General features: G+C 44.8%; 1 protein-coding gene across 4 annotated transcripts in view; it reads left to right on the top strand.

Annotated features, from left to right (window-relative positions):
* Positions 1 to 19,215, top strand: part of tspan17 (tetraspanin 17) — an 81,098-nt gene that overhangs the window by 21,955 nt on the left and 39,928 nt on the right. For all 4 annotated transcript variants that reach the window (XM_041192846.1, XM_041192845.1, XM_041192844.1 and 1 more), the window contains exon 2: positions 10,960 to 11,010. In XM_041192846.1, the coding sequence (XP_041048780.1) occupies positions 10,960 to 11,010 (51 nt within the window). The remainder of the gene's footprint in view (positions 1 to 10,959; positions 11,011 to 19,215) is intronic.

Here is a 19,215-nt window from a genome sequence, read left to right as displayed (position 1 = left end):
GTACCTACATGGACCACGACAACTGGATCCTCCACCTCCCACTGCAAGTTCCTCTCTAGCCCTGAGCAGATGTCCCGAACCCTGGCATCGGGCAGGCCACATAGCCGTCAGGACTCTAGCTCTTTGATGCAGAGAAGAGTGTCAATTCCCCTTACTATACTATTCCCTACTATCACCATATTCTTTTCTTTGCCCCCCCCCCCCCCCTCCCCGAACAGCTTCCTGTAACACGGTGCCATGGCCAGTCAGCTCACCCACCATGCAGACCTTGCTTTCTTCCACACCGGTTGTGAGCTTCTCAAACCTGTTTGCCAGTTGCAAAGTCTGAGGCTCCTCCATGACTGTTTGCTCGGTCCCATCACCTGTCTCACTGACAGTCACATCCTGCTGTCCCTCACTGCTGACCAAAACAGATTACCTTCTTCTAAGAGGTGTGATTGCCTTCTGGAACAAAGTACCCAGGTATTCCTCCCCCTCCCTTATCTTGTGCAGTAATCCTGATCTGGAATTCCTCAAGCTGCTTACACTTCCTGCAGATGTATTTGTCATGGATCACCTTGACGTCCAAAAGTTTCCACATCCCACAGCTGCAACATAATACCTGTCCTGCCATTCTAAATTATGTTATTTAGTTAATTTACTCTAATTACTTTCTTCCTATGCGTGCTGAAATTAATGACCCCCAAAAGAAGAAATTCTTCCTCAAGTCCATCTTAAATGGGAGATCCCTTATTTAGAAACTGTGCCCCTAGTTCTGGAGTCCCACACCAGGGGAGGAATCCTCTGTGTCTACCCTGTCAAGTCCCCTCAGAATCTTATATCAATATGATGACTTCTTATTCTTCTAACCTCCAATGAGTGTTGGCCCAGCCTGCTCAACATTTGCTCTTAAGAAAAGTATTTTGTAAAATGTTTTTATTTAATGAACTCAAAACTCCACTTCTTCATCTGAGCCACTCCAGCTCCTAGACCTTGGCCAGCAAGCATCAGAAGTGCAGGTTGAGGGTCTTGGCCAGTACCACTGCCAACTAAAGGTTAAATGCTTCTTAACTACAAAGAAATGTGTTTTAGATGTTTCGTATAAATTACTTTATTGTTATTGCTTTTTTAAATCTTTGTTTTATTTTAATTTTAAAGTTTTCAAATTTTGGTTTATTATTTTAAAGTTTGAGTTCTTTTTATTTATGAACTACCTGAACTAACCTGTCCTAAGCTGGTTTCTCACATACTGTCCCTTAGACTGAGCACTTACTGGCCAATCAAGTTACTGACTTCCTTTGATGTCACAGTTGCACCCCCCCCCCCTCCCAAGCTGCCTCATAGCTGCTGCAACAGTGAAACAGCACGCTCCTCAACTTCGCTCCAACTGACTCCCGCAGGTTTCCTCCGACTCCCAGCGAGGTAGGCTGTTATGCAATCCCTGGTCTGTATTTATAGGCAGAGATAAAAGCAAAGAACTGTGGATGCTGGAAATCCAAAACAAAAACAGAAACTGAAATACCTGGAAAAACTCAGCAGGTCTGGCAGCATCGGTGGAGAAGAGCACAGTTGACGTTTCGAGTCCTCATGACCCTCTTCTCCGCCGATGCTGCCAGACCTGCTGAGTTTTTCCAGGTATTTCTGTTTCTGTTTTTGTTCTGTATTTATAGGTGCTCCTCCGCCCCCACTGTCTCCCGCAGGTCTGCTTCGATTCCCAGCAACTCCGACTCTCCTTATCAAAATATCAGGTTTGTAAGGTAAAAGCCAGGTGCCCTTGGGTTCTGCTGCGTAGTAAATACTTTTTGTTCTTTACACTTGATATTTCTTTGTACCATTTTATACTAATTTAAGATAACAGTGTTTTATTTAGGTCATGCACTGATAATATCTGTAATGTTATTGGAAATTATTTTTAAATTGGAATTGTGGAAGGGTCTGTGTCTCTGTGTGGCTTAATTGGATTAAAGCCAGTTAGTCTGGGTGCTTTGATGTATAGTAGTTTTGAGATGTTGATTAGTTACATGTAAGGAGGAGAAGGTAAAGTGTAAATTTGCATTTGTTGAATAAACCATTCAAAAGAATGGGTAAAATCCTGCAGCTAGTTGGGAGACGCCAAGCAAGGTGTTTATATTATTAATAAAATAAGTGGAATGAAAGGATATTATTGTTAGGAGAGGTAAAATTAGAAACCTAATAATACAATAGAAAATGTACATTCAAAAGGGAAGCTAGGTATAATCAGAAAGAAGTTTGTGTGTGTAAGTCAGGGGCATTTAAGATCTAACCAGCCTGTATGCCTACAACTGTGTCTGCAAAGGAAACAAATTGAAAGTAACCTCATTTTGAATTCGTAAGGTTAAATGTGTTTTGCCGGTATCTGTTTAAAGTCTATGGGTTACCTTGGTGAAGATTTACCTGGGAGTGATTAACTTGGGGATTTGTTTAAAAGTTATTATGGTAGTAATTTGTAGACATGTGTATGTGTTTAATTTGATTGTCATTAAATGAATAAATGTTTAATTTAGTATTATGTTTAAAAAGAAACCTTTCGAGGCTTGGTGGTCTTATTCCTGAATTCCGAACTGCATCTCGAACATACCAATTGAAAATTTAGGTTATGACAGTTTTTCAAGTTTCCCTCTGAAATTTAAACAACTGAGCCTTTGCCAACTGCTGTGTCATAACAATTGGGGGCTCTTGGCGGGATAATATTTGTAATTAAATTAAAAGCAAAATACTGCGCATGCTGGATTTCAGAGCTCTGGGGAAGAGTCATACGAACTCGAAACGTTAACTTTGTCTTTCACTCCCCAGAAGCTGTTAGACCTGCTGAGTTTTTCCAGCATTTTCTCTTTTTGTGTTGTTAATATTTGTAATTTCTTGATTGGTTTGGAATTGGTGAATCTTAAGGTTACAAATATGAGAAGCATCTTGAATTCAGGCATTGGTGAGGTATTTTTGAAGTGGTGAGACAGCAAAAATGGCTGTATCCATGGCTAAATCTTTTTCTAAATCAGCAAAGTAGAAGATATTTTCTAAATCTAAATCAGCAAAGTAGAAGATATCACTCTGGGTTACAAAAAGTAACCAAGAATAATTTAACAGTGTTGGCGGATAAATTACAATTGGGGTTACCTGCGGGACCTAGGAAATCAGATATAATTAAAGGTATAGCACAGCATCTACAGTTGGAAGTGAAACCTCACACTAGTGAGTCACAAATGAAGATGCTTGAACTTGAACAAGCAAAGGAACTGAAAAAAATTGAATTGGAAGCAAAGGAAAGAGACAGGAAATTCCAAAGGGGACAGGAAGAAAGGCAGGAGAGAGAAAGAAAACAGGAAAGGAAGTTAGAAATTCTGAAGATAGAGAAGGAGGAAAGAGAAAAAGAGGGAGAAAATTTCAACAGAAATTGTTGGCAGTTTAAAAAGAGATGCCGGTAGGTGAGGAAGGACTTATCTCCAGAGTAGAACACAGTGGGGAGATGTTTAAATTTGTACAAGCTCTTCCAAAGTTGAAGGAAAAAGATACTGAAGCATCCTTTATTTCATTTGAGAAGATAGCTAAACAGATGAAATGACCACAGGATAACTGGATGCTATTCTTAAGTTGGTGGATAGAGCACATGAGATATGTGCTTCGCTGACTGAAGAAGCATTGGTGAATTATGATATGGTGAAAAAGGCTATTTTAATTGCATATGAGTTGGTTCCTGAAGCATACAGGCAGAAATTTAGGGACTATGAGAAAACAGCCTGGATAAACTTATATTGAATTTGAGAGTGAAACAAAATAATTTTGACCAGTGGATATGGGCATTAAAAAGAGGGACAGTATATGCAACTCTGAGGGAAGTAATTCTTTTGGAAGAGTTTAAAGATTAAATCCTTTCGGTAGTGAAAACTCGGGTGGAGGAACAGAGGGTTGATTCTGTAAGACAAGCAGCAGAGACAGCTGATGATTGAGTTTGTTAATAGAACTAAACATTTTCTTTGTTACCCTTTTAAATCTGAAAAGGATAGAAAGTGGGAAGGTGAAAAGGTAGGTAGGTAGTCAGGGAAGAGTAGCAGCAGCTGGAAATTCCCAGGAAGTTTTTTCTCAGAGTAAAAAGGAAGGTGCTTAAGGTAGGAGTGACATTCGAAAATTGAAGTGTTTTCATTGTAATAAAGTGGGGCACCTGAAGTCAGTGTGTTGAAAATTGCAGGGAAAATCTGTAGGAATTATTGGGATGCAGAAAAGTTCTGGAAGTAAAAGTACTGTGGGTTCTGAGGTTCAGGCACAGGAGAAACCTGTAGTTTGTGTACAAGTAAGACGGGGAGAATCAGTGATAGGTAAAGATGTGGGAAGATGTTCACAGTTTACCGAAGAGAATTCCGAGGAGCATGAAAATTTTGTGTGTGAAGGGAAAGTCTTTCCATGTGTACAGGGTGGAGTAGGTAAAAGATCTTAAAATTTTAAGAGACATGGGCTAATAAATCCTTTATGTTGTGGGATACTGATATTTGTTGTTCAGAGGGAGTATTGCAGGAACAGGTGATAAGTAGGGTTCATGGAGATGTTAAATCTATTCCACTGTGGAAGGTAAATTTAAAGAGTAAATGGAAAACAGGTGACGTTATTGTTGGAGAAGTAGAAAAATTGTCCATTGCAGGGGTTCAGTTTATTCTGGATAATGATATAGCTGGATCACAAATGTGGGTGATGCCTATGGTAGTTGAGCATCCTATAGAAGTGTTTTCTACAGAGCTGTTACAGAGAGCGCGTCCTGGATTATTTCCAGATTGTGTGGTAGTGAGATCAAAGGCTCATAGGTTGAAACAAGAAAAACAAGGGCAGGCATTTCAAAGGTAAGAAGAAGGTGTCAATCCAATTAGCTGGCACTGTTTGATAACCTTGTTCAGGAGGAAAGACTACAAGACAATTCAGCTGAAGTGTTTAACTCAAGGAGGTTAGTGGAAGTACAGAAATGTGATTTGCAATTAAAACAGTTACATCCGACAGCTTATTCAGAAACAGAAGCTGTATGTATTACAGTATGTTATTACCTTAAGGGTGATATTTTCTTGAGAAAATGGAAGTTGGATCATGTTTCAGCAAATGAATGCTGGAGGGAGGTACATCAGAATGTTATCCCATTAGGGTATAGAAATGAGATTCTGAGAATTGCTCATGAAATTCCAATGGGACATTTAGGGATTAGACACAGGCAAAGGTACAGAAACATTTTCTTTGGCCAGGATTACATAGTGATGTAGTCAAATTCCTTAGAACATGTCAAGTAACATGCAAACCACAAACAGCGATTAAGCCGGCTCTTTTAATCCCAGTACCAGCATTTGAAGAACATTTTACATGGGTCATGATTGATTTTGTAGGACCCCTCCCTAAGACTAAAAGTGGAAATCAGTACTTACTGACAATAATGGATGTGTCTACTAGGTTTCCTGAAGTGATACCTTTAAGAAATATTGTGGAGGAGTTAACTATATATTTTTTCCAAGATATGGTTTACCTAAGGAAATACAATCAGATCAGGGCTCAAATTTTATGTCACAGCTGTTTAAGGAAGTAATGACTAGTTTTGGGAGAAAACTATTTAAGTCAACAGCTTATTATCCGGAATCACAAGGGGCTTTGGAAAGGTAGCATCATACTTTAAAAACCACGATGAGAGCGTACTGTCAGGATTATCCACAGGATTGGGATAGGGGAATTCCATTCTTGCTGTTCACTTATAGAGACTCTCCTAATGCATTGATTGGTTTTAGCCCTTTTGCACTAGTTTATGATCATGAGGTAAGGGGACCACTGAAATTGATTTGAGAAATTGCTGGGTCAAAATTCAGAAACTAAATTACATATCAAATTTCAGGGAAAGATTGAACAGAGCATATGAGTTGCCTAGAGAACGTTTAAAGATGTCACAGCAAATAATGAACATGAAGGCAGACAAGAAGGCGACAGCTCCCAGTTTTGTTTCTGGAGAGAAAGCGCTAGTTCTGTTACTAGTGTTAGGCGATTCATTAAATACAAGAGTTAGTGCGCCTTACAGGATTGAAAAGACACTGAGTGAAGTAAATTATTTAATAAATATTCCAGATAGAAGCAGAGGATGTGTCATGTAAATTATGCTTAAAAAGCACTTTGACTGGGAAGAAGACCAAAAGGAGGTGTTAGTGGTGGTAAATAATGAGAAAGAGGTGGAAATACAGAAATCTGAAATTGATTTTCTTCTAATCAAATTGGATAATGAGGGAGTGCTTGAAAATTTAAATGAAATATTGAGTTACCTTCCAAACAAGTGTTAAAGTGATTTAGAAAAGCTGTCGCAGCCACGCAAACTTATTTGTGGGAATACGTTGGGGAAGACAGAATTAGCTATACATGATGTGTCTGTACAGGTTTCATCTTCAATAAGGCAACATTCTTAGATCAGCAAAGTTACCATAAGTACAAAAAGAAATTGATTTCATGCTTCAAAATTGTGTAATTGAGTCCAGTTGAAGTAACTAGAGTTCATGTATTGGTACCGAAACAGGATGGAACACAAAGACTGTGTGTGAACTATCGAAAGGTGAATGCGGTGTCAAAAGCTGATTCATATCCTATACCATGGCTGGAGAATTGTATTGAGAAAGTGGGACAATTGAAATTTATCACAAAGAATAACTTGCTAAAAGGGTATTGGCAAGTACTGTTGTCGGAAAGAGCAAAGGAGATATCAGCTTTTGTGATGTCAGATGGATTATATCAGTTTAAAGTCATGTCTTTTGGTATGAAGAATGCACCTGCGACATTTCAAAGTCTAACAATGTAATTGCAGGTCTAGGCAATTGTGCTGTTTATATTGATGACCTGATAGCTTTAAGTTGGAAATGGGAGGAACATTTACAGCATCTGGAAGAATCATTTTCTCGATTACAAGAAGCTAATTTGGTGATGAACCTGACTAAAAGTGAATTTGCAAATGCGGAAGTTATGTATCTAGGCCGTACCATTGGATGTGGTAAAGTGGCTCCGAGAGGTGCGAAAGCCAAGGTTATCGTGGATTTCCCAGTGCCTACAACAAGATGAGAAGTTTTAAGATTCCTGGGCATGAGTAGGTTTTATTGGAAATTTGTACCAAATTTTAGCAATGTGGTTGCTCCACTGACTGAACTATTAAAAAAGAGCAAGACATTTCAATGTGCACTGGAGTGTCAGAAGTCATTCGAACGACACTGGAACTGAAAAAAACAATAGGATATTTTTCACAGAAGCTGAATGTACAACAGAGAAGATATTCAACAAATGATAAAGAGACCTTGGGTTTGTGTTAGCATTGCAGCATTTTGAAATTTATGGTGCAAACAATTCATCAGAAACAATTGTTTATACAGACCACAATTCTTTGAAGTTTTGGACAAATTTCGAGACAAAAGTGCAAGGCTTTTCAGATGGAGTCCATTATTACAGCCATTTAATCTATGTCCTTTTGAGGCCTCGAAACGTCAACTCTTTTCTTCTCCGCCGATGCTGCCAGACCTGCTGAGTTTTTCCAGGTAATTCAGCTTAAAGGGAAAATTGGACATTTTAAAAAACCTGAACACTGAACTGGAATGATTTCTGTTGATTCCAAGGACTTGTGTATGTATATTATGTTAATACATGCATCTAGTAATGTAATAAATGTAAGATAGTATGAGATGGGTTATTAAAACATGAAGCTGTCTTTTAAAATTATGACGGTTCATTTTTTGATATGGAGGGGTATGTCATGTGATATTAATGTCTATAATGTTATTGGAAATTATTTTTAAATTGGAATTGTAGGGCCTGTGTCTCTGTGTGGCTTAATTGGATTATAGTCAGTTAGTCTTTAGCTTTGATGTATAACAGTTTTGAGATGTTATTTAGATAAATGTAAGGAGGAGAAGGTAAAGTATAAATTTGCATTTGTTGAATAAACCATTCAAATGAATGGGTAAAATTTTGCACCTAGCTGGGAGATGCCAAGCAATGTATTTATAACACTAATAAAATTGGTGGAATGAAAGGATATTATTGTTAGGAGAGGTAAAATTAGAAACCTAATAATACAATGGAAAATGTACATTCAAAGGGGAAGCTAGGTATAACCAGAAAGGAGTTTGTATGTGTAAATCAGAGGCACTTAAGATCTAACCAGCCTGTATGCCTCCAGCTGTGTCTTCAAAGAAAACAAATTGATAGGAACCTCATTTCGAACTCGTAAGGTCAAATGTGTTTTGCCTGGTGTCTGTTTAAAGTCTGTGAATTACTGTTATTTTGGTGAAGATTTACCTGGGAGTGATTAATTTGGGGATTTGTTTAAAAGTTATTATGGTAGTAATTTGTAGACATGTGTATGTGTTTAATTTGATTGTTAAATTAATAAATGTTTAATTTAGTTTTACACAAAAAAAACCTTTGAGGCTTGGTGACCTGATTCCTGAATTCACAGCTGCATCTCAAACATAGCAATTGAAAATATAGGTTATGACAGTTTTTCAAGTTTCCCTCTAGGATTTAAACAACCCAGCCTTTACCAACTGCTGTGTTATAACATTAGATATGATATTTCAAAGTACCTCACAGTAAAAGAGGCTATCACCTTTTATTAAATTGCGTGATAATACATATCTGACCAGATTGTATAGACTGGTTGGGCTGATCATCAGCTGCTATCTGCATGACGATCAAAGAGCAACAGATTAAAAAAATAATCTTGTAGTCTTGCTCACAATGAATGAAGAAAAAAAAAATCACAAAGTTTTTATTTCATTCATGGAATATGTGTGTCACTGGCAAGGTCAGCATTTGTTGCCTACCTCCAAATGTCCCTTAAAGCGTTGGTGAGCTTTCTTCATGAATGGCTGTAGCTGTGCGGTGAAGGGAGGGAGTTCCAGGATTGAACCCTTGTTTACTGTAAAAGTAAAACAACTGTTTACTCTAAATGCAGTTTGTTGTAATTCAAGTGGAATGTAATTATGTATTCCAATGCCAGCTAACTTTGACTCCCAAGCACATTTTGGACCCAATGACGATGAAGGACTGGTGATATATTTGTAAGTTAGGAGGGTGCTTAACTTGGGGAATTTGGTGTTCCCAAATACCTCCTACCCTTGTCGTTCCAGGTGGTACAGGTCACCCGTTTGGGAGGTGCTATTGTAGAAGTATTGTGCATATTGTAGAGGGTATTCTTGGCACCCAGGATGTAGGGAGTGGTGGATGAGTTGCTATTTAAGCTGAAACAAAAACAAAAATACCTGGAAAACCTCAGCAGGTCTGGCAGCATCTGCGGAGAGGAACACAGTTAACGTTTCGAGTTCGAATGACCCTTCAACAGAACTAAGTAAAAATAGAACAAGGCAAAAGAGAGATACAAAAATCCTGACTGCGAGAAGAGCAATACTTCTTCAAGGTAGGCATTCCTTGAAGAGAAGTGGCAGTCAATTAAACACTAAGATAAAAGCAAAAAACTGAGGATGCTGGAAATCCAAAACAAAAATACCTGGAAAAACTTAGCAGGTCTGGCAGCATCTGCGGAGAGGAACACAGTTAACTACCTTGAAGTATTGCGCCTCTCTCCGTCAGGATTTACGTATCTCTCTTTTGCCTTGTTCTATTTTTACATAGTTCTGTTGAAGGGTCATTCGGACTCAAAACGTTAACTGTATTCCTCTCCACAGATGCTGCCAGACCTGCTAAGTTTTTCCAGGTATTTTTGTTTTTGTTTTGGATTTCTAGCATCCGCAGTTTTTTGCTTTTATGCTATTTAAGCTGGCTGTTTTGTCCTGGATGGCACTGAATTTCTTGAGCATTGGAGCTGCACTCATGCAGGTAAATGGAATGCGCTCTGTTACATTCCTAATTTGTGCTTTGTAAATGGTAGAATGGCTTTGGGGAGTCAGGAGGTGAGTCATTCCCCAAGGTGTTGATAGTGGAGGAGTTTACAATGGTAATGCTGTTGAATGTCAAGGGAAGATGGTTAGACTTCCCCTTTTTGGAGATGGTCATTGCTTAGCAGCTGCGTGGCAATGTTTCTTGCACATGCAAGCTATATTAAAGATTTTTGATATAGTGGTGTTGTTGCTGCTCATAGTGAGTTGATGAAGTGTCTGGCTTTCTTGTTCCTGACACATTCAGTCTGTCTCCTATTCCTTTTGTCTCTCATCTATTTTAACTTATCCTTTACCCCTCATTTGTGTGTGAAGTGGTGGATCATTGCTATGGGGAGGTAAGACACTTACAGTATTTGTAATTTGCCTGTTACTTATTCCAAACTGGATCACATCCTTTAGTATTTTCTGTCACTCATATCTTTCCACTCTCGAGGAACTGAAAGAAAGAAAAATGAATTTGCATTCACGCGGAATCTTTGTGCCCACAGGATGTTCCAAATTCCTTCAAGGCTAGTGAATTTCTTTTTAAATCGAGTCATTGTTGTTATGTAGGCAAAGATAGTGGCTAAAGATCCACTCAACTTGCAATGGCTTCTGGAAATTCAATTTCAAACCCTTTTAGGTTTGAGCAGTCTAATTCCCTTTGCAAATGATTAACTGGAAAAACCAATAGTGCATGCTGTTGATTGATGGAGAAAAATAACAAAACATGAAATTGACTGAGGAGAAAGGGCAATTTTTAAACCAGAAACTGGAAGGTGCCATTTCCAGTTCATGAGTACTAGGCCTTATCAGAAAATGGAAATGCAATACTTAAAAAAAAAACAAATGGTTAGGAGAGAGGTGTGTAAGGTTAATTTTGCCTTAGACACATTGCTTAAAATTGAAAGTATAGAGATCTTTCTTGCTCTATAATCTGGAGTATTGTGTCACTGATTTTTTTTCCATTTGTACTCAGCACTGACTCCAAAGACTCAACACTATTATAAGTTGATAACACTCATTGTTTGTTATCGTATGTATATGAACATCTGCTCTACATACCTAATGTCTTATTGTATCTTGTTTTGTTTTGCAGTTGCTGGGAGCAGCATTTCTTGGAATAGGCCTCTGGGCATGGGCTGAAAAGGTACGTTGCATAAGCATGGACTTTGCACAAGATGCACTTAAAGCTCATTTGTGTAACTTGTGTAAGCTATTTTCTGGAAAAAATGCATGATCTATTGTAAGAATTAGTAACATTTGAAGGAAGAAGCATCATTTGTTGCAGTACATATAAATTGGATTCTGTTCCTGTTAATTAAGCATTTTCACCTGAGTTTTATTATTTGTTCATACGTTGTGGGCATCATTAGGAGGCCAACATTTATTGCCCACCCCTGATTATCCTTGAGAATGTGGTGATGAGCTATTTTCTTGAACAGCTGCAGTTGTGCTGTTTAGTAAGGAGTTTCAGGATATTTACCAAGTGACAATGAAGGAATGGCGATATATCTCTAAGTCAAGACAGTGTGTTTCTTGGAGGGAAACTTCCAGGTGGTGCTGTTCCCATCCACCTGTTGTGCTTGTTCTTCTAGGTAGTAGAGGTCACAGATTTGGTAGGTGCACTTGAAGAAGCCTTGGAGAGTTGCTGTAGCATAGTGTATCATCATGGAGATGGTACACGCTGGAGCCACTGTGTGCCTGTGGTGGAGGGAGTGAATATTAAAGGTGGTGGATGGGGATCAATCAAATGGGCTGCTTTGCCTTGAAAGGTGTCGAGCTTCTTAAGTGTTGTTGGAGCAGCACTGATCCAAGTAAGAGGAAAGTATTCCATCATACACCTGCTTTGTGTCTTGTAGATGGTGGGAAGATGGCAGGAGTTGGAAGGTGAATTACTCACCACAGAATATTCAACTCTCTCACCTGTCTTGTAGTCACAGCATTAAGTGTCAATTTTCTGGCTAATGGTGACCCCAGAATTTTGATGCTGCCATTGAATGACATAACAAGATGGTTACCCTCTCTCCAATGGAGAAGGCTATTTCCTGACACTTGCTTGGAACAAACGTTATTTGTTATTTTGTGGCCCAGGCCTGAATGTTGTCCAGATCTTGCTGCAGACAGGAACTCACTGCTTCATTATTATGGAGTTATGAATGAAACTGAGCAATCATCAGTGAACATCCCCGCTCATGATCTTATGTTGGAGAGAAGCTCATTGATGAAGCAGCTGAAGACTGTTGGTCTTGGGACACTGCCCTGTGGAACGCCTACAGCAGTATCCAATGCTGAGATGATTGACTTCCAACAACCACAGCAATATTTCTTTGTACAAGGTGTAACTGTAACCAGAGGAGAGTCCCCCCAACCCCACCACCAACCCGCATCCCCCCCCCCCCGATCATCATTGACTTTTTCAGTTTTACTAGGGCTCCTTTATACCTCACTTGATCAAATGCTGCCTTAATGTGAAGGGCAGTCACTCTCACCTTACTCCTGGAAGTTTGTCCAGTTTGTCTCTCTTGTCCATCTTTGGACCAAGAATGTAATGAGGCCTGGAGCTGATTGGTCCTGGTAGAATCCAAACTGAGCATCAGTGAGCAGGTTCTTGGAGGCCAAGTGCCATTTGATAGCACTGTTGATGATGCCTTCCATTTCTTTATTAATGATTGAGAATGGAATGGTGGGGCCACATTTCGCTGGATTGGATTAGCTTTTTTTGGGCAGCACATATCTGGACAATCTTGTACTTTGTTGGTAAATTCTAGTGTTGTAGCTGTACTAGAACAGCTTAGCTAGAAGTATGGCTAGATGGAGCATAAGTTTTCAACACTATAGCTGGGATGCTGTTGGGCCCATAGCTTTTGCAGTATCTAGTGCACTCACTTGTTCCTTTTATCATGTGGATTGAACTGAATTGGCTGAGGACTGATGGGGAACTCGGGAGGAGGCCAAGTTGGATCATCCAGTTGGCACTGCTGGCTAAAGATGGTTGCAAGTCACAGAATCGCACTGCAGAAGAGGCCCTTCGGTCCATCGAGTCTGCACCGACATGTGAGAAACACCTGACCTACCTACCTAATCCCATTTACCAGCACTTGGCCCATAGCCTTGAATGTTATGACGTGCCAAGTGCTCATCCAGGTACTTTTTAAAGGATGTGAGGCAACCCTCCTCCACCACCCTCCCAGGCAGTGCATTCCAGGCCACCACCACCCTCTGGGTAAAAAAGATTTTCCTCACATCTCCCCTAAACCTCCTGCCCCTCACCTTGAACTTATGCCCCCTTGTGATTGACACTTCAACTAAGGGGAACAGCTGCTCCCTATCCACCCGGTCTATACCTCTCATAATCTTGTACACCTCGATCAGGTCGCCCCTCAGTCTTCTCTGCTCCAACGAAAACAACCCAAGTCTATCCAACCTCTCTTCATAACTTAAATGTTTCATCCCAGGCAACATCCTGGTGAATCTCCTCTGCACCCCCTCCAGTGCAATCACATCCTTCCTATAATGTGGTGACCTGAACTGCACACAGTACTCCAGCTGTGGCCTCACCAAGGTTTTATACAACTCCAACATGACCTCCCTACTTTTGTAATCTATGCCTCGATTGATAAAGGTAAGTGCCCCATATGCCTTTTTCACCACCCCAGCCTTATCTATAGACTTATCTTTTGCACTTTGTGCTGGGCCATCAATGAGGTTGAGGATGTTTGTGAAGCTTCCTCCTTCTGTTTGTTGTTTAATTATTCACCACAATTCTTGACTGGATGTGGCAGGACTGCAGGACTTTGATCTGATCCATTGGTTGTTGGATTATTTAGCTTTGTCTCTAATATGCTGCTTCTGCTGTTTAGTGTGCATGTTGTCCTGTGTTATAGCTTCACCAGGTTGGTAGCTCATTTTTAGTTATGCCTGCTGATGGTCTTGGCATGCTTTCCTGCACTCCTTTTGAACCATTTTGATCCCTTGATTCGATGGTAATGGTAGATTGAGGGATATGCCAGGCCATGAGGCTATGAATTATGATGGAATACAATTCTGTTGTTGCTGACTCATAGTGTTTCATGAGTACCCATTTTTGTGTGGCTAGATATGTTCTGAATCTATTTCAGTGCCACAAAACAATGGAGGGGGCTCTTAGGTGTGAACTTGTGACTTTGCCTTCATTGTACATTGTTCATTTGCACCAATACTGTCATGGATAGATGCATCTGCAACAAGTAGATTGATGAGGATGAGATTAAGCAGAGTTTTCTCTCCTGTTGGTGTTCTCACCACCTGCTACAGACAGAGTCTGGCAGTTCAGTCTGTAGTGGTAGTATAAAGCTATTCTGGAAGGACACAAGTCACCCACTCTCTCCTCTTTACTCTGTCTTTCTTCCAAGTGGTGTTCAATGTGCAGGACTACTGATTTATCAGCTGAAGGAGGGCGGTAGGTGGTAATCTACAGGAGGTTTCCTTGCACGTGTTTGACCTGATGTATGAGACTTCAAGAGATCCAGAGTAAATATTGAAGACTCCCAGCGCTGCCACCTCCTGATTGTACACCACTATGCTGGTTGCCAATTTTGGTGGGTCTGTCCTGTCAGTGCAACAGGCTATACCCAGGAATGACGATGGAAGAATCTTGAATGTTGGCGTTCTGTGGGTACGATTGCATTAGGCTCTTGCTTGATTTGTCTGAGGAACAGTTTTCCTAATTTTGGCACAAGACCCCAGTTGTTGGTGAGAACTACTTTGTATTTTGGAGCTGGGTGTGCCTTTGTCATGCCCAGTGCATAGGTTGTTGCTAGATGGTCCTTCTAGTTTTATCCTTATTGTTTTTGTTTGCAATTTAACACAACTGAGAGACTCGTTAGGCCATCTCGGAAGGCATAAGTTCAAGGTGAGGGGCAGGAGGTTTAGAGGGGGGATGTGAGGAAAAACTTTTTTTTACCCAGAGGGTGGTGATGGTCTGGAATGAACTGCCTGGGAGAGTGGTGGAGGCGGGTTGCCTTGCATCCTTTAAAAAGTACCTGGATGAGCACTTGGCACGTCATAACATTCAAGGCTATGGGCTATGTGGTGGTAAATGGGATTAGATAGGTAGGTCAGGTGTTTCTCACATGTCGGTGCAGACTCGATGGGCCGAAGGGCCTCTTCTGCACTGTGATTGTGTGTGTTTCTTTACGAATAACTTAGTCCTTTTACAACTGTGGGAAAAAATTTCCCCCAGTTGGGGGAGAAGTGTAGCAGTGGGCGCAGGCAGGTGCGCCTTGGTCGCGCTGCCATTTTATGTGGGTGGGCCAATTAAGACCTGCCCAGCATGATGTCCACCAGGAAGTGCTATGCATGCGTGCAAAAGAGTGCACTGATCTCCCTGAGACTAAGTGCTGCCCCAGGGAGATCGGCTCCAAATTAAAAAATGTTAAACAAGTGATAGCAAGATTTCCCTGACATGTCCCCTCATATGACACTGTCACATGAGTTAAGACATGTCCCTCACTTTTACTGAAATCTTAATTAAATATTTAAAAAACACCAATGAAACCTCATCCCGCCCACCTAAGGTTGGACGGGCAGGTCCATTAATAATGTTAATTACTTTTTAAATGGCCTCAATAATGCAGGCTGACGTCGGGAGTTCCACCCGACATCAAACTGCGTCATTTTACATGTCGGCAAGTGGGCCCCGCCCCCTGCTCACTGACCAGAAGATCCTCCCCCATATGCCAAATGAGTCTTGACTTCATTTGACATTGAGCAATTGGAATGTCTCAATATTAATTGTTTGCTTCTGTTCCACATTTCTGTAAATGCCTTCAAATCTGAATTAATTGTCTGTTAAATTCATAATCATGTGAACAAATTAATACACTTCATTTTTAGTTAGGTGTTATAGTCATAAGGTAAGACATAATTGTGCTGAGACCCCATTTTATTTTGACAAAACAAAATTCGCAAGGAATTCATCTTAATGTAAACCTCTGATTCACCCTTACCCTGCATTTGCTTCCAATACAATTCCTACAAGGGCCACTCTGTGCGCCCCCCCCGCTCCCCCCACCCCCTTCAGTATTATCATGGAACTGGCATAGGGTTTCATTGATAACCTGTGTCATCGAGTCCGGTTTCTCTCCCTACATGACTTATTGCAATTCTCTCTTGTGGGTGGATGTTCTGGAGATCATCCCTTTCCCACTCTTCCCCTGACTTATTGGACTATTAGCTTCCTTTATGTTAATGGGAATAAATTCTGGCTCCAGCAAGTGGTTAAATAGAAGGATCCTAACTCTTTGAGCATCCTTGGACGAATGCTGTCAGAACCAGCATTCTTTCTAGGATTATATTGCCAAACCCACTTTGGCATTTACAACTTCAGAGTCAGCTGGTCATTTCTTTAACTGTTAATAGTCATAGTGTACTGGTGCGAAAACTGACGTAAATTAGCTATTTAAAATCTTTAGCATGCCTTGGGCTTTCACCTGAATTTTCCTTGAGGAATCCTTCAATGCCCCAGTGCATTGTTTATTCTTTATTGTTGTCTGACTTGTAACTAAAATGGATTTTACTATTGTTGCTATAGTTATCTGTTATGATCCTGGACCACATCCCCAAGTTTTTGATATAATCAGGTCAGGGACCAGTAACTTTTTCTTGAAGTAGACAAAGTTTGAGATCCCAGGTACTTACTAAGAAAATAAAGCACAAGATTCCAGTTTTTGAACAAACAAAATAAACTTTTCTGTACAAGGTCAGAAAAATAACACTATTTACTATCTTGTACTCGCACATTCAGAATCAACAGGCAAACTGTGGTCAAATGCTGCACAATAAATGGCAGAGGCAACCAAGACACACATCTCAGATTTCTCAGCATCCCACTCAGACATCAGCATATAGTGTGGGTTACATAATCTCATTAAAACTCTGTCTCCCTCCATGAGGGATTTCCAATCTTCACCTCAGAACTAACTTCGGAATTCCCTCCAGAGGTTGCTCAGACTCTGACTGCCACAATGACTGCTCCGTCTCATCTCTTGAGATGACATTCCCCGGATTCCTGAATCTGCACTCCAGCACTGACTCAGACACAACTCCAGCTCTTCACACATGCTGAGCAGAATATCTGTCTGTCTGTTCCCCTCTCGCTGCTTTTCGCTCGCCCTCTCGCTGCCTTTCGCTCGCCCACGCCCTGCCTTTCGCTCGCCCACGCCCTGCCTTTCGCTCGCCCACGCCCTGCCTTTCGCTCGCCCACGCCCTGCCTTTCGCTCGCCCACGCCCTGCCTTTCGCTCGCCCACGCCCTGCCTTTCGCTCGCCCACGCCCTGCCTTTCGCTCGCCCACGCCCTGCCTTTCGCTCGCCCACGCCCTGCCTTTCGCTCGCCCACGCCCTGCCTTTCGCTCGCCCACGCCCTGCCTTTCGCTCGCCCACGCCCTGCCTTTCGCTCGCCCACGCCCTGCCTTTCGCTCGCCCACGCCCTGCCTTTCGCTCGCCCACGCCCTGCCTTTCGCTCGCCCTCTCGCTGCCTTTCGCTCGCCCTCTCGCTGCCTTTCGCTCGCCCACGCCCTGCCTTTCGCTCGCCCACGCCCTGCCTTTCGCTCGCCCTGGCGCTGCCTTTCGCTCGCCCACGCCCTGCCTTTCGCTCGCCCTGGCCCTGCCTTTCGCTCGCCCTGGCCCTGCCTTTCGCTCGCCCTGGCCCTGCCTTTCGCTCGCCCTGGCCCTGCCTTTCGCTCGCCCTGGCCCTGCCTTTCGCTCGCCCTGGCCCTGCCTTTCGCTCGCCCTGGCCCTGCCTTTCGCTCGCCCTGGCCCTGGCCCTGCCTTTCGCTCGCCCTGGCCCTGGCCCTGCCTTTCGCTCGCCCTGGCCCTGGCCCTGCCTTTCGCTCGCCCTGGCCCTGGCCCTGCCTTTCGCTCGCCCTGGCCCTGGCCCTGCCTTTCGCTCGCCCTGGCCCTGGCCCTGCCTTTCGCTCGCCCTGGCCCTGGCCCTGCCTTTCGCTCGCCCTGGCCCTGGCCCTCGCTCGCCCTGGCCCTGGCCCTCGCTCGCCCTGGCCCTGGCCCTGGCCCTCGCTCGCCCTGGCCCTGGCCCTGGCCCTCGCTCGCCCTGGCCCTGGCCCTGGCCCTCGCTCGCCCTGGCCCTGGCCCTGGCCCTGGCTCGCCCTGGCCCTGGCCCTGGCCCTGGCTCGCCCTGGCCCTGGCCCTGGCCCTGGCTCGCCCTGGCCCTGGCCCTGGCCCTGGCTCGCCCTGGCCCTGGCCCTGGCCCTGGCTCGCCCTGGCCCTGGCCCTGGCCCTGGCTCGCCCTGGCCCTGGCCCTGGCCCTGGCCCTGGCTCGCCCTGGCCCTGGCCCTGGCTCGCCCTGGCCCTGGCCCTGGCTCGCCCTGGCCCTGGCCCTGGCCCTGGCTCGCCCTGGCCCTGGCCCTGGCTCGCCCTGGCCCTGGCCCTGGCCCTCGCTCGCCCTGGCCCTGGCCCTGGCCCTCGCTCGCCCTGGCCCTGGCCCTGGCCCTCGCTCGCCCTGGCCCTGGCCCTGGCCCTGGCCCTCGCTCGCCCTGGCCCTGGCCCTGGCCCTGGCCCTCGCTCGCCCTGGCCCTGGCACTCGCTCGCCCTGGCCCTGGCCCTGGCCCTGGCCCTCGCTCGCCCTGGCCCTGGCCCTGGCCCTCGCTCGCCCTGGCCCTGGCCCTGGCCCTCGCTCGCCCTGGCCCTGGCCCTGGCCCTCGCTCGCCCTGGCCCTCGCTCGCCCTGGCCCTGGCCCTGGCCCTCGCTCTGGCTCTGGCCCTGGCCCTGGCCCTCGCTCGCCCTGGCCCTGGCCCTGGCCCTGGCCCTGGCCCTGGCCCTGGCCCTGGCCCTGGCCCTGGCCCTGGCCCTCGCTCGCCCTGGCCCTGGCCCTCGCTCGCCCTGGCCCTGGCCCTGGCCCTGGCCCTCGCTCGCCCTGGCCCTGGCCCTGGCCTTCGCTCGCCCTGGCCCTGGCCCTGGCTCTCGCTCGCCCTGGCCCTGGCTCTCGCTCGCCCTGGCCCTGGCTCTCGCTCGCCCTGGCCCTGGCCCTGGCCCTGGCTCTCGCTCGCCCTGGCCCTGGCCCTGGCCCTGGCTCTCGCTCGCCCTGGCCCTGGCCCTGGCCCTGGCTCTCGCTCGCCCTGGCCCTGGCCCTGGCTCTCGCTCGCCCTGGCCCTGGCCCTCGCTCGCCCTGGCCCTGGCCCTGGCCCTCGCTCGCCCCGGCCCTGGCCCTGGCCCTCGCTCGCCCCGGCCCTGGCCCTGGCCCTCGCTCGCCCCGGCCCTGGCCCTGGCCCTCGCTCGCCCCGGCCCTGGCCCTGGCCCTCGCTCGCTCGCCCCGGCCCTGGCCCTGGCCCTCGCTCGCCCCGGCCCTGGCCCTGGCCCT

Source organism: Carcharodon carcharias, chromosome 8 (genome assembly GCF_017639515.1).
Source record: "Carcharodon carcharias isolate sCarCar2 chromosome 8, sCarCar2.pri, whole genome shotgun sequence".
Classification (NCBI taxonomy): Eukaryota; Metazoa; Chordata; class Chondrichthyes; order Lamniformes; family Lamnidae; genus Carcharodon; species Carcharodon carcharias.
This window is presented reverse-complemented; position numbering and strand designations above follow the sequence as displayed.